The 15,637-nt window shown below is 45.5% G+C and overlaps 1 protein-coding gene across 2 annotated transcripts in view; it reads left to right on the top strand.

The window, feature by feature from the left end:
- Window positions 1–14,477, top strand: part of LOC139056177 (neprilysin-1-like) — a 106,671-nt gene extending 92,194 nt beyond the window's left edge. For both annotated transcript variants that reach the window (XM_070534166.1, XM_070534167.1), the window contains 7 exons: window positions 659–710; window positions 1,294–1,361; window positions 2,637–2,767; window positions 7,036–7,101; window positions 7,848–7,952; window positions 8,568–8,644; window positions 13,915–14,477. In XM_070534166.1, coding sequence (XP_070390267.1) covers window positions 659–710; window positions 1,294–1,361; window positions 2,637–2,767; window positions 7,036–7,101; window positions 7,848–7,952; window positions 8,568–8,644; window positions 13,915–14,014 — 599 coding nt within the window. In that variant the 3' untranslated portion in view covers window positions 14,015–14,477. The remainder of the gene's footprint in view (window positions 1–658; window positions 711–1,293; window positions 1,362–2,636; window positions 2,768–7,035; window positions 7,102–7,847; window positions 7,953–8,567; window positions 8,645–13,914) is intronic.
- The last annotated feature ends 1,160 nt before the right edge of the window (window positions 14,478–15,637 follow it).

The raw sequence follows: 15,637 nt of genomic DNA on the forward strand, positions 1-15,637 counted from the left end.
TTCGAACCTTGGAACAAGCGTCAAAAGAACAACTGGCGTTGCTTCCGACGCGTATCCTGGAAAACGCCTCTAGGTTACTGTAACGACAAATGGTGGACACCGCCGACTGGAATTGAAGGGAGCACGTATTTCGAACCATTAAACACCAATGATTTTCACACGGAAACTTACAACTACCGCGTCATTGTTTCACGAGCACGAAAACTATTTAGGGCACACCGGCAAGTCAATTTCGAGGCTCGTGCTACGGTAGTAATCGTTTGTTTAAGCGTCGTTCGTGTGCACCGTTTCCCAATCATGCCACCTGTACGAACCTGCGCAGCATGGTTTAGTTTTATTAGGTGTCATTGCTTCCAGTTTATTGCGAGTTATTAGCAGCGAAATGTATGCAATGAATAATTAATTGCGTTTTGATAATCATTTAATACAGACGCGCCTCCTCGGGGGTGATATGTTAGTGTGAAGCTAGTTTACAAACGTAACATATAGCACCCTGGCAAGCGAAACGTTAACAAAGAACACAAACGTATCCTTTCGCGTAATATGTGCTCGAAACTGTGCCTAACTTCGTCAATATATCGGGGATAATGACCACAGGAGAAACCGAGTTTTTGTTTGTTTTTGTCTTGCTGACCATTCGTTTTTTTTTTTATTTCAGCGTTTCCTGCGGGAATCCTTCAGAGTCCCTTCTACGGCTACGGTCTGCCTCCGTGAGTGCATCCTGTGTCACTGCTCTTATGCAAAGAAGGCCTCAGAAAGCACATAGTTATCGAATATTAAACAGTCAGTAGTACACTTTTTGCAAATAGGAACCAATAATGTTTTCAGATTCACAGGTAGTGAAACATCACTTTTGGTTACTTTTACAAGGTCATTAGAATGACCAAATTTCCGAACCGAGTCGAATGGGAATCTTACAGAAAAACCACCTTTCGATATCGAATCAAATAATTCTAGCTGCAGTGAAGCAGCGAGCATACTCACAAACGGAACTTGCTTTCCTTATACGCCTTACGTTGCTTCTGCAATTAATCCTTTCGGAGCAAGAATAAGGAGAGTATTTGTAGGTCGTTGAGTTCACTAAAAGCCGCACCACGAATTCATTCAAATAACTGTGTTCCAAGTAGTCACGTTTAATAAACCAGTCCAGGGACAGTTTCCGGTCCGTTCTCAATAGCGATAAATTCGTTGCTTTGTGCATTTCTTATTTTTGTTTGCACACTGCAGCCATGCACGTTCTGATCAGAATGTTCTTAACATTTCTCTCATGGAAATATGTGTATTGTGTTTCAGTTCTGTAAACATGGGTGCAATCGGCTCTATAATCGGCCACGAAATCACTCACGGTTTTGATGACGCAGGTGAGTATTGGTTTGTCTACGTGGTCTACCTGTTTCGGTAGTGTGAAAATCACGAGCGCAGTATCAATGCTTACAAGTGACGACACTATACGCGCGGTCAAAATGGTGTTCGAGTCTCAGTACAAGCTAGTATTCTGATGCGTCATCAGTGGGAATCTTTCAAAGTAAAGTGTATCAACAGCGTGTACAGATTAGTGTGGTTCGATTCAGAAAAAAGTCACGGTGATAAATGCAAGAGGTGAAAAAAAAAAAGTCGCAGTAAAATCAATGCATCCGGCCTGACGCAATCTGATGTCCCCACGTACCGTCTTGACACATTTTTGTAAATGCACGCATCAATGTCCTTGCAGAAGAACAAACCATGGTTGCTGAATTCTCCGAATGATGTCCCGCACTTACGCAGGAAGCACAACACCGCTTACGTTTTGGCCACCACTGCCAAACGGGCATAGAGACATTATTATTATTATTATTATTATTATTATTATTATTATTATTATTATTATTATTATTATATTATCAAAAGTATGGTGTTCCGACGAAGCATCTTCCTCAGGCGCACGAAAATCGCCTTCGCGCTGACGAACATGTCTGGAAAGTCGGCAAACCTTACCTGACATAACGGCCCTTGACTTGGCAACTTATGCAGCTAGGTGTGATGATATCGATGCACCTGCCCCAAGCGGCATCATTTAAGACATCCGCAACTATTTCAGCGCCTATCTATAGAAGGGCGCGTAGACCTCTTTCACAGAAGATGCCGTCGTGTTCAAATTATCGCTAAACTTTATTTCATGCTCGATTGAGACGTTCGTCACTCCCGTGGCAGCATTCTAAATACCCTCACTTTGATATGTGAACACCTGACGGTTGAAATTGGTCCACTTGTAGAAGACCCGACCTGCACAGACAATCACTAGGGTTCAGAAGAACTTCACTTTGGCCTAGTTGGTATTTACTGCATATCATATTGACCGCAAACAAGACGGGGACAGAGGGAGAGAACACATAAACAGCACGGGCGGTATGCTGTTTATGCTATGTTTATGTTATGTTATGCTATCGCTAACCGCCTGTGCTGTTTACGTGTTCTTTCCCTCTGTCCCCGTCTTGTTTGCGGTCAATATGATATGCAATCACTAGGGTAAATGCAAATGTAGGAAACAAAGGTAGCATTTATTTCCCCGTTCTCAATATTTAATTCCTGAAGGCATTTGTTCCTCTCACTGCGTGAATGCTCTCCTCAGCGGCGTTTGCTCCTTCCACGTCGTGCAGGGAGCCAGTTCGACTCCGAGGGCAACCTCCGGAACTGGTGGACACACGACACCAGGCAAAAGTTCCTCGACCGTGCCAAGTGCTTCATCGAGCAGTACGGCAGCATCGTCGACCCACAAGCGGGCATGAACGTACGTCTCCAAATCCGAACATATTAGGGAAACTCGCCGCAAATACCTCCGTCGATTCAAGGCATAGTCCACGACAGCGAATCGGTGTTTGAAGCTGTGTTCAATAGTAAGCACGTGTAGCTTTCTGTAGATGGCAGTTCGAGGGGAAACGATCTTATGATGCCTCGCGATCGCTTATGGGTTACCGCCTCTGCCGGGTGCCGAGTAGGGCAAATGGCTCGAACGCTAAGAATGTGAAATTCAACGCTTTTAGAGTATAAAACAAGTACTTGCTCACGGCAAAATGTGACGACGAGGATTGTCATGAGCTGTAAACCGTTGCGTTAGGCAGCATTTAACGCAGTTTTAACCTGGCCGTAAAGGTGCTTTTACGCGTTACGGAATACCGGTACACCAGAGGCACCGACATGCGCAGTCGTGATGGTGGCGTCAACTTGTGTCGCTTACGAAAACTATTTACTGATCATAGGATCACTAAAATTACAACAGGTTAGCCTTCTTCCGGTGCAAAGGCGTTCGTAACAACAATCATTAGCGTATATTTTTTTTCTACCCTTTTGCGGAAACAGTAATGCAATATAGAAATGTCCCTAAAGGGTTGTAAGCATAAAAAGACGTATGTGTCACAACGTGGGCGCTACAAGCGGTGCTGCTATCGTCGATAACTTCGATCTTTTTGTATTCTGTGCAGTGTATTATGGTTACGAGTACAGGTAGAAACTCACTATTTGGTTTACATCAACTCTCTTCTCAACAATGGATAGATCGGTGCACTCCTTTAGAGTAAGCATAAGAAGGGGGCAATGCTTGTCAGACAAGTGGCCCCATAGGGACACGCAAAGGCACCTAAAAGTGCCGAGGATGAGACAACCCTGTACTACTGACGGAACTTTCATTTGGTAAAAACATGCAAATATCGGACCTCGTTGCAAGGGTCATAGGGCACGCACGAGAAGCTGTCAATGAGTTTCAAGAGAACACAAGAAGCCCAATTCAGCGCTTATATGAAGCACTGTTAACTATATATAAGCTTGAACTACTTGCTTGGAGCCAGAAATCGAAATTTCATATCGCCAGCACCTCGGGCAGCACCGCTGATAGGCATATCACACTGCTTGATAGATGAGGCATAGCGTTTAAAATTTTATGCGAAGCATATTACGAGAGCTCAACCCAGCTCCTCAGGCGCGGCGGTGTCGCCTTGAATACCACGTGACACCGTGACGTCACGACAGAGGAGAAGTGGCTTTGGCTCAACTGTTGCAAGATGGGCTGGGTGGGAATCGAACCAGGGTCTCCGGAGTGTGAGACGGAGACGCTACCACTGAGCCACGAGTACGATGCTTCGAAGCGGTACAAAAGCGCCTCTAGTGAATGCGCTGTTGCCTTAGAAACGAGCTGTTTCTAAGGCTCAGGCGTGCGTCGCTTGCTCAGGCGCACATTTCGTTGCCGCGCCGAACGCTGCGTTGCTCGACGCTCACCGCGTCCAATGCGGGGCGTCCAAGGCGAAGCAGAGTAACGCATGAGTTGTTTCTTCGTCTAGCCGAACCAAATATAGCTAAGCAACAGCAGTTCACCAAGCTAAACAGTGGTTCAACAACTAAAATAAAGGCTAGTATGCTTCGCATCCTGGGCTTAACCTTACCTAAGCCACAGCCATTGTTTCGCACTTTCCAGCATTTTGAAAAAAAAAAGCAAAAACAGATGGTGTTTATCGTAATGCTGACTTGCACACAACAGGTCACACGCGTACACTGAGTTTCATTTGTTTATTTTTCTTTCCAACGGACATCGTTCTTTGAGAACGATGCCTCGTGCTAAATTTCGTCCCGCGGTAACGACGACCTTGAGGATGAGGAAGCCTTTACAAGTCTCATTAGCCGCAATTGTTTGTTGTACTGGTTGCACATAAAATGGCAGCTGTTTGCTTATACCAGACTATACGGTGTAATATTTGCGGGTAAAAATAGTGCTTTACGTATGTTTGCAGATGCAGCCTCTTGAGTATCTTATCTTATCATTTGTTTCTTTAGTTTCGCGAAACGTTGCGTTGCAGCTCAGTAATGTACAAAATAATCGGTGCTGCCATTTTCTACTTCCCGAACGACAGCAGCCTGTACACTGCTCAGTGCAAGGTGAAAGCACATATTACCAGAAAACTTTGTCCAGGTTAATGACTCCCGTGTCCCAATCTTACCCCGAATCCCGACCAAAAATGGCCAAATTATTTCTTAAAAACTCCAGGCTACCAACATGTATTGCCCCCTCAAAGATAATCAATTTGCCTCAGTTTGCGCTGTTATATCGATGACGTGCTGCCATTTACCAAAAGCCCGGCTAAGCACTGAGACAAGGCTAGCCTCGTCCATGGCAATGCTATACAATGCAGAGTACCGCCGACCAGCTGAGATCGTCTTTTGCTTCTTCTGCCTTAAACCCGCGGAGGAACGCAGCTCATCCGAGGCACGGTACAGGAACCTTTAGCTCAGGCGCTCCCATCTAGACGCATGAAATTGCACAAGTTTTTCTCCGCATTGACTCGACCCACTTTGGCGCCGTTTTTGCCTCTTTCAAGTGCATTATAATATTTAACGGCTGTACTGTATATACCGACTGTTTCAAGTTTATTTGAACAAAATGTTTGCAGGCTTTCTTAAAAATTTCAAAATTTACATAAACTGAGGAATCATTTTTACAAATTTCCAACTGAAAAATTAAAAAGAAAATAGTAACACTTCTGTAAATTGCACCTACTGAGCCACCAAGGCGGATAAAATTGATTTATTATAGACGTCTCTTAAGTATGACTAGTTTGCGAGTAGGGCTTTGATTATAACAATGTCACGTAAGCTCTAGCTCTTCTGTGCCACACCTCTGGATGCCCTAACAGGTGGAGTTTAGGGAACTACCATACCTGTGTTTGGTGCAGATTTAAGGATGTTTAAGCTTTGTTGCTTAGTATTTTATTTTTCAAGTTACTGATATTCGGAAACTTTCATATGATAACTACGAGTATATGAATCAAAGCTCTGCTTTACACGGTCGGTAGAATCTATCTTTTTTTCTTTCAAATACAAGAATTTTCATTCGGAATCGATTCAGCGGTTGTCTGATCCGATTTCGCGCTTTGCGTGTATCTGAATGCGAAAATCGCAGTTGTTCCTGAAGCCAAACGCCCCCTCGATGATACAAGGCAAACAATGTTTTCCAAAAGGAGAGGGTAAACTTCAGCACTCGGCGAACAGACTGAACAATGGCTTTTTCTCGCGCCCCAGCTTATCTCCCCCGGGGTCCCTCCTCCTCCCTCCCCGAAGACTCGGACTTCCTAGTGCCATTAATACCTTTTGCAGATGTATTGCAGCACTTGCGCTTATTGCGACGAAAATACCCGGGGCCGACCAAGGGATTAGATAAATCAGAAGAATGTATTTTACGAAGATTACAAACCATGTCATTTAATAACCCAGTCAAGCTACATGCTATTGGGCCTCAATCCTTTTCGGCCGAGTGTAAATTCTGCAGGCAGAAAGCAGATTTGTACCATACGGTATGGGCCTGCCAGGCTAATAGTGCTTTACAAACTATACGGCAGCCAACGTGGGAAGAACGGGAGGCAGCCCTGTCCAGCTCAACCCTCGAGGACCAGCGAGCCCTCGTAGAAAGAGCTAGGGCGGCGGCCTTAGCCAACGGAATTTAGGAATAAAAATCCGACCACCCTTCTCCTAACTCCCCTCCCCTTTTCCTTTCAATAAAACGTTTTTATCATCCTCATCTCGTGGGAGGCCATCGAAGAGTGTCGCCAACAATGTTACGAACACAACTGCAGTATTATCCGTAGCGACGTAGTTCACGAACATAGTCTCTTTCGCCCTATACCTAGTCTGAGCTCGCAGGCTATATTTACGCCACAAAGAAGGGCCTTGATGTCTGCGCTCAACATTCAACAAAGACGGTCTTCCCTTGAGCTAAGGCACGTGCTTGGACCATGGACAAGCGCTACCTGGACTTCTCGTGCAACGGAGCCACTTTTGGGTTTCCTTGGAGACACCGGTCCCAATAACACTCTTTACTGGAGTGTTGAGTGCTGTGTTTTGTGTATCTGTGTTGTCAACTGTGCAGATCATTTTAGTTTTCATCCTATTCATCTTAAGTAGCACGCTTGGCATACCGTCAGGCAAACCACACCAGGATTCATTAGAGAACCCCTCCTCTCTCTCTCTCTCTCTCTCTCTCTCTCTCTCTTCTATTTTTTTGCTTCATTTTCTCAGCTCAATGCCATCAACACGCAAGGAGAGAACATCGCTGACAACGGTGGCATTCGGGAGGCTTTTCGGGTGAGTAAAACCTGTCGGAAGTCACGCGGTTTGTTGACGATAGCGAAGAACCTCTTAAATATATAGCCTCATGGGTTCAACGCCGAACCCTTAGTGTTCTACTTGTGTGCTGTAAGCGAATGTGCCTCCATAGCAGCGGCCGGAATGTTCTAGGGCAACAACAGTTTTGTTGTGTTATTAGCAATCTCGTCATGTTTATTTTGCATTTTTTAATGAAAGAAATGCGAACGAAGAGTTATAATCTCAAGAATCTCATTATATTCGAAACACAGAATCTGCAGTGATGCATCTCCGGAATACACAGACGCACACGAAAAAAAAGAAGAAATAAAACATAGAAGACGCAGCAATTACGCCGTTTAAGGTGGACAAACTTAATCATATTGCACACAGCGGTGATTACTCGCCAGTTTTTAAGCCCTAGATCTTTATACCGCAATTGGCAAAATAATAATTGCCTGCGATGTAGTTTATAAAGTGTCGTTGTAGTTTACTGCCATAATGTTGTCGCTGTACCACCGCATGTCGTTACGGTTTCATCGAATGCGAATATCTACAGTCCTAAGGAAACATCGTTATTGTTGCGCCGTTCTCTTCTTCGAAATTTGATCGATACCAGCCGTACACCACATGTTAGAACCACGCAATGGCTTTAATTACCTTAGAAACGCAATCGCGCCGTTACGTGACAAATACTTCTCTCGCTTTCTCCCCTGTTCAAACGCCCCTGGTTGTGTCTCTGGCAGGCGTATCGGATCAGCTTGGCCAAGCTGGGAAAGCCAAACGGCGTTGCTCTGCCCGGTCTCGAACGCTTCACCAGCGACCAGGTCTTCTTCATCTCCATGGCAACGGTACGGGCAATCTGTATTTGAAACAATCAGCGCAAATGCGACTTTTCTTATGGCTTCACTACAATTTACCCGTGCCGAATAGACTTTGGAGTCTCGTGTCAATCAAATCGTATCAAATCGTACATCGACTCCAATCTTTGCTGAATATCTCTAAGTGCTCCTTTTGTTTATTGTGTCAAACTTGCTGTAACCTGAAAAAAAAAAGATTGAGTGCTAAGCTACTCTCTTATCACTTTTGTATAATTTGTAACTCTTCAAATAAAATAACAAGAGTATCGGAAACAATGTAACGCCGTACCAGAGACTCCCTATTCCTGTTTTGATCGAAAAAGCTAACACACGACCCCATTTTGGAACATGCTCGTATTTTGTTCCAGCGCAAGCCTGCGTTGTTTATAAGTTGTCTGTTGTGTGGCAAGCGCCTAAGTATTACCGAATATTTTTCATTCGTTGTAAACTAGGTCTTCTCCCCTTTGTGTGTGTTCAATAGGATCAGTTCCTTCCGGAAGCACAAGCGATTGTCCGACGCAGTGACAGTCTCGTTTCATGCTATCAATGCGTGTTACACTTATATGAAATCTAACATCCACTACGTTTATTTTATTTTCTCTGCAGGCCTGGTGCACCAACATGAGAACGCAAGAACTTAAGAACGACATCCAGTACGACACTCATAGTCCATCGAAATACAGGTAAACGCCACGATAGTTCTCTCTCAACATTCTCAAGACTCTCAACATTCCTGTACGTTCAGGCAGGGTCTGGTATCCCCCACTGTTTCCACTATTTTAGTTACGTAGGAAGATATCATAACTCACACCTTGCTTCTGATTTAACATACAATGCAAGTTCTTGTTACTGCGTACACTATTTACATGGCGCAGACAGGAAACCGAAGCTTAAGATAGAATGAACAGGAGCGTTGAATCTGACGAGATTTTACTTCTAAAATGAAGACTCCGTGCTTACCCACATACGAAGTGATGATACAATCTATAAGCATTGAAAGTGGTCGCCGAAGAAAACACGAGCAAACCAAAAAATGCTAGATCTTCACAGATAACGTGTCACTTCGTGGCACGCTCAGTTTCTATACCCGTGATCAGTTTCAAATTCTGAACGTCGCGCGAACTTTCTCTGAATTGCAGGATCTTGAGCTTCGTGTTGTCCCCTTTATTCTATCCAGTTTTATTCCTGCGCAGTTACAGTTGAATACGAACTGCTCCCACGTCTCCGTGTAATAGGGTTCCTTGCTAACTTCGTAAACATCTCTGTTGTGGAGGTGAGTGCGTGTGTGCTCATATGTCCTGTTTGTGTGCTATGTGTATCGTAATCACTGCACAGCACCTCGAGAAGCATGCCAGGAGTTCAGCCAGGTTAACATCTGCAGCCAGTGATGAAAGCTCGTGTATATATATATAGTCATATCATAAGAAGCCAACAAAACACTGACACCAAGGACAAAATAGGGGAATTTACTTGTGCTTAATAAATGAAATAAACAAACGATAAATTAATGGAAATTAAAGTGGATGAAAAAACAACTTGCCGCAGGTGGGAACCGAACCCACAACCTTCGCATTTCGCGTGCGATGCTCTACCAATTGAGCTACCACGGCGCTGTTTTCCCATCCACTTTCTTGGGTATTTGTGTCCTAGTAGAACCCTGGGAGTGTTAGCCAGCGCCACCACTCACAGCATATATATATATAAAAACTTGTCAAAATAATTACACCATTTTGAGGTTTCTGTTATCGTTTCGCACGTTTACATCTCAGAAGATTTAGCATAAAAGAAACGCGACGTCGGTGTGAATCTCAAAATCCCGAGGAATAACTTTGTCAAGAATGTAAAACAAGGTGCGAGCCACTTTAGTGATAGAATGGCGTGCAAATCTTTTTCTTTTCTTCTTCCTCTGTGCTAGCGGAACGACCTTCCGCTTAAAAGCCGGGAGCGTTTCGCGAGGTCAAACAGCGAGACGCATGCAAACACGGCCGCTCAGGGTGACGAGAATACACGTTCAAGCGAAATGGCGCGCGCCAACCCATCAGCTGCGACTGGCCTCCGAGCACGCTTGAGAGCAGCAAAATATGACCGCGCAAACGCTGCGTCACGCGGCTTCATCAGCTGCGACTAGCCTCCGAGCATGCTTGAGAGCAGCACAATATCACCGCGCAAACGCTGCATGCGTCACGTGACTTTTTTTTACGTATTTCGCGGGCCTTCTTTGCAACCCGGAAGACAGGACTACGTGAGACGTATCGTAAAGGGAACAACTCGATCGGCGGTTTCTGAAGGTGCTCTACAAATCTGCGTAGCATACTTGGAGTCCTCAGGCAATAATTACAAATTTGGGGTAATTAAGCCTAATTAATTAGAGAGTTCTTGGCTCAAGTTATGAGGGACACCCTGTATAATATTGTGGCTGCGAGGTGATGTGAGGGTTTGGTGGTGCGGCCAAACCGCATCCTCAAATGTAACTCGACCCCCGACCTCTCGTACATATATATATATTATTTTGAAGGTCGGGCTACATATGAGTAAATACGAAAACTGGTCGCCTAAGACCGGACAGCGAGGTCTTTTTCTCTTGCTCCTGCTTTCTCCTGCTGAGTCACTCGCCTCTTCGAATCTGCGCTGTCCCACCTATATTTTCTCACTACATTACCTAGAGGGAAATCTGTCGCGGCTGCGCTGTAGTATACATGGGAATGCCGGTATATTGTGACTTCAGATTGGCACTGTTCTCTACCGTGTTCTCTACCGTGTTCTCTGGCACTGTTCGACACCGTGAAGACAAGCACTGTTCCCTCTATCACAATGATTCATTTTCTACTAAAACAGCACGTAAGACGTTGTTTTAGCTTCATTATTGCACAAAAACAAGTTTTGTTTAATTATGAGAACTTTTTATTGCATGTACAATTACACGAAACGTAAAAAGCACCAGCGGCCCGCTAAAGTTGGACGACAGACAAGATTCGCGCATTCTTTGAAACAGTTTGTCGTCTGTTCTTGCTCTTTTCTTTTCGCATGGTTATGCGTTGTAGGTGAGTAAACGTCATTGGAAGACATATTATGAGTGGAGGAAAACTTTTTGTGAAGGTTTTACGCTAAGAACGAGTTATTTGTGTAGCCGTAACCGCGTTTTAGGACAAGCAACTTACAACGCCAGCCAACACAAGCCTCGCAGACACATATGTCATCATTCCAATGAATGCACAGCACGCCTTAGGAAACTCCCATAGACGGTGGCGCCAGAGTTTCCTTTAGGCGTTATAGTGAGAAAATCTATGGCTCCACCAGAACGTGTGCAGCAATGAGGAAGTGCCACGTCTGACGTGCCACGTTGTCAGTTTGCCGATATGGCAAGAAAGTTTGCAAGAAAAAGAGATGGTTCATCGATTTCACCCTTTTATCCTTTGTTAGTCTTCGCACCAGACGTGTTATGTCTTATTCGAACGGTAAAGTCAGCTTGAGTTAGCAGAATTAGGCTGCCACTCTAGACGCCCGCGACGAAATTAAAGATAGGAACCCTCGGTTCTCTCCCAGATCTTTACTCATCACCGACGTCTCATCCTCGGCGAGTTAGCCCGTAACATCACCAGGCAAGGGAAAATACGCCGAGCATTACAAGATTACTGCCGCTGATGGTTACCTCGGTGGACCTATTAGCCGTTATTGGCGAACAGGTCCCTATGAGCTGCCACTTAGGCGAATTGGTGGGCGCCTGCCGGCTGATCAAAGCTCCAGCTCCCATGCTTTTGCTGTCGCGTTTCTGCTTAAATCTAACTGCTTAGAAACGGAAAGGTAGCCTACACCAGAGCCGGCCATCACAATACAAGGCGAAGAATCTGAAGCTACACATTTCTCCATATAACGCGAGCACACAATTTAAACACACAGCTCCGTACTAAGTCTACAGACAGAGAGAAAGAGAGAGAGAATAAGCTAGGCAATAACAATAAAAAAACCTAACCAGTACAAGCGGCCTACATTCAATCTCGTTAATTTATAGAAGTTCGTGCCCGCTGGGCAATAAAAACACTATTTCACATGCGCGCACCTACGAATATCATTTGTTGTACTTCCCCGACATTTTCTTCGATTCCCCACTCTGCATTTTTTTTTCACTTGTCTCCATTTCTTCCATAAGTCCATCTCGCACTGCCAGTGACCCTGGCCTTCGACCTCTCTTTACATCGGGCGGGCAAATTCGGCACTAGTCGAAATCGAGCGGGAAAGTACTGCGTGAGTTGGTATATACGTGCGTGAGAGAGAGAGAGATGGAGAGAGAGAGAGAGAAAGTGGAGTTATCGATCCAGAGGGGGAAAAGTTCTGGAGCCCGGATACGGCCGAAGCGTGCCGTGAACGCCAAATCCATCACTGACAGGCGTGCTAGTTGCGCTTGGGAACCGCACCGCTCGAGAGCAGGTGTTTAGGTTTTAGTTCTGAGTGGTCGTGGTTGCGCGTGAGGGAGGGAGCTCACTAGGAGTTCGCTTGTGCTCCGTTCGCTGTATAGCGGTGCCGATAAGAAAAAAAAATTGTTTGTCGCCGGAACAAGTTTAACTCTTTCAGGTCCAGTGAGACCTGTATAAGACATCGCGATACTTTGGAAATAGCATTCATAATATTTGACGTAGGAGAAATGAAAACCACACGTAATGTGAGAAACAAGAGTGCCACCAAGTCTTCTCATAGTATTTTGGTATATTTGTTAAGTATAATATATTTGTTCTGACAAATTTCGCGACAGCCTACACCTCGCAGTACGATGAGAATTGGCCCCCGGCGTCGACTCCTTTTATTTAATTAAGATATTCGGCTGACGATGGGACCAAGCAGGTGGGCGAACAAGATACTGAAGACCACAGTGTACGGCAAATTTCAAAGTGCATAGTGCAAGAACAAAATTCATATGAAAGAAATAAAAGGAGCCTGTCTGCCATATCCGAGGCATATACCATGCCTCGGGCTCCTTGTAAATAGTTTTGCAATAATATGTAGCTCTCGTTAAGGCACTAATCATGGGAAACTTCGAATTCCTAAGCGCCACACAGCTCCCTGGCATGTGCTGATACATGGCAAAAGGTTTGAACATCTTCTGTACAACTGCGCTAGAAAGTGTCTACTCGTAACATTTCCTTTCTTCTCTTGTTCAGATGCGCGGAACACAAATTCGTAACCTCGCAAACAAAACTCTAACCATCAAGAGTTAACCTATCTTCAGTTTTTTAAGTGATTCAGACTAGCGAAAAGCACTTACAAATGACTCTAGCTAAACATTTTTGCGTTTTTTAGTTGGTATCTATGGTTCGTTCGACCTCTGTCTCAGCTGAAGTCTCGTAGGTAAAGCCTCATGGACACAACCCCTGATAAGCAAGTCAGCCATGCTTTCCAAAGAAGGTCTTATACGGCCCTTTAAAGTTCATGACTTCTACCCTCAGCTTACAAAACAAAGAACACTGAAATGAACTACCGTCTGATGAGACCCTTGCTTCCTTGCAGATGCTGCTAGTTGGCCTAGTGCGGCTCCACGTACTCCACGCTATGCCAACTAGAAAAGCTCTTACTCACAGAAAGCAACATTCTTGACCACTGGCTCACACGGACAACAAACTGTGCGAGTTGCTATAAGTACGCCGCTGCGTTGCCTAAAAGAAGCTGGCATTTAGCGACAGTTCGGATTGTGCGCCACTGTGCAGTGTGTGGCGTTGCATGCCTATGTATGTGTGACTCTGTTGGAATATGTGACACCTTCACAGACTCTTTCAAAGCACCCACGCGACCTGTTTGATATGGTTCATTCTTTCTCTTGTCTCCCTCTTTTTCATTCTCTCTCTCTCTCTCTCTCTCTCTCTCTCTCTATATATATATATATATATATATATATATATATATATATATATATATATATATATATATCCAGCAACATTGTTCATGTCTTGTCTTGTTCATGCAGGGTTAACATCCCCATGGGCAACCTGGTCGAGTTTTCCCACGCCTTCGGCTGCCCGGAGGGAACACCCCTGAACCTGACTCACAAGTGCATCCTGTGGTGAACGACTCTCGTCGCTTCGAAACCGCGGCTACCTCGGGGTCCGAACGGCTTTCGTTCCAGGACCTTGTAGGCGGCGGAGCCAGTGACATCGTAACAGAACCGAGTCTTCGAGAAGCGGCCGGGGACAGGCGAAAAAAAAAAACGGGACGAAGAAAGAGCGATCCCCCGCCTGCTTCTACGAACCATCTATCTATCTCTCTCTCTCTCCCTCTCTCCGCAAGTGGCCCGTAGCTCCATACCACACCCGGATGCATTTACTCTTGTACATACGCGTGAGCTTTCATTCAAACTTCATGTCGAAATCGCGTGTATCCTGAAGCTACGCAGGGTCATCGGAGGAAGAATGGCATGGAGAAGAGCACGTCATTGCGCGAACGATCTTTCTTCTTTTATTTCTGAATGACGTTCTTTTGTAAAAAAAAAAAGAAAGATGGATGTACAGTACAACTGCCTTTTATCCTTGGTTCTCTTTACGTTGTGTTTGTTTGTCTCCGTTTCTTTTCTGGCTGTCTTTGGAGGCGCCACTGCCCGATGACAATTGGTTTCTCGCTTCCTCGAGCATCGCTTGAACGATAGGTCCCGTGGTTACTGGTGCTTTCAGTCGCCCCACATGCTAACGAAAAAAAAAGGACGATGGCTCAGCAAATGTAATGCAAGAGCATTCGTTTTCCGAACATTTTGCCGTAGTTCGCCCCCTCTTTCTGGGTGGTGGTTATCACTGAAGTGATGAATATATACTTCGTGTATCGGAATGCCAGAAAACAGTCAAAACTAAAGAGAAAAAAGAATTTTTAGCGCAGTTTCTTGAAACATCAATCACAGGTTTTTCTCCTGAGTTGCCAGCGAATCAAGGTGTCGCGAGCAGCGTGTTCTTAACATTTTTCCTCACAATCGTAACTGTGTGAAGCATGACCACAAAATATGTTACAATTTATGCGTCATACGAGACAAGCGATACGCCTTGGGCAGCATGTTCTAACGACACAGCAAAGAGGCCTAAATACAGCGTGATGTTTCGCGCGGGTATTTGCGAAATACCCAATATACAAGTTGTGTATTCGCAATAGCCTACGCCCAAATTTTTAACAGTGGAGCTAAGTTTTTAGTTCCGCCGTGGAGCGTTACCAGAAAACTCGGCCCAGCTGTGAGCCGCCTCGCGTTGCCTATGGCAACCAGCAGCGAGGGCACCGAGCCACGTCACCTCCTCGCGTCCCCACGCCTAGGGTGGTGTCGTGACGTCACAGGCTAGTAATGCTCGGAACAGCCGACGCGGCGACACACCTCTCGCCTCCTCTACTCCGTGCGTATGTGCTGCTACCAAGGGAAGACAGAAGAAAGTGCGGACACCTCAAGAAGAAGCGGCTTACGAGGAAGGGCGCTGTAGTGCCGAGCGAGAAGCGATGCGTCGCCGCCGAGCTAATCCGGAACACCGCGCCGGAGCTGCGGCTGGGCAGAAGCGACGCTGAGTCGAGGGTCCCGAGTTTCAGTCCAGGGAACGCGAAAGTCGGCGCCCGAACGCTCGCCGTCGCCGAGAAAGCGATACCGGCCTGCGACTGCTCGAAAACTTCCAGCGTCAAGCGCGCCGAGACCACTTAGCAAAACCTAGCATAACCTCGCAAAACCT

This window comes from Dermacentor albipictus, chromosome 2, assembly GCF_038994185.2.
Source record: "Dermacentor albipictus isolate Rhodes 1998 colony chromosome 2, USDA_Dalb.pri_finalv2, whole genome shotgun sequence".
Lineage (NCBI taxonomy): Eukaryota > Metazoa > Arthropoda > Arachnida > Ixodida > Ixodidae > Dermacentor > Dermacentor albipictus.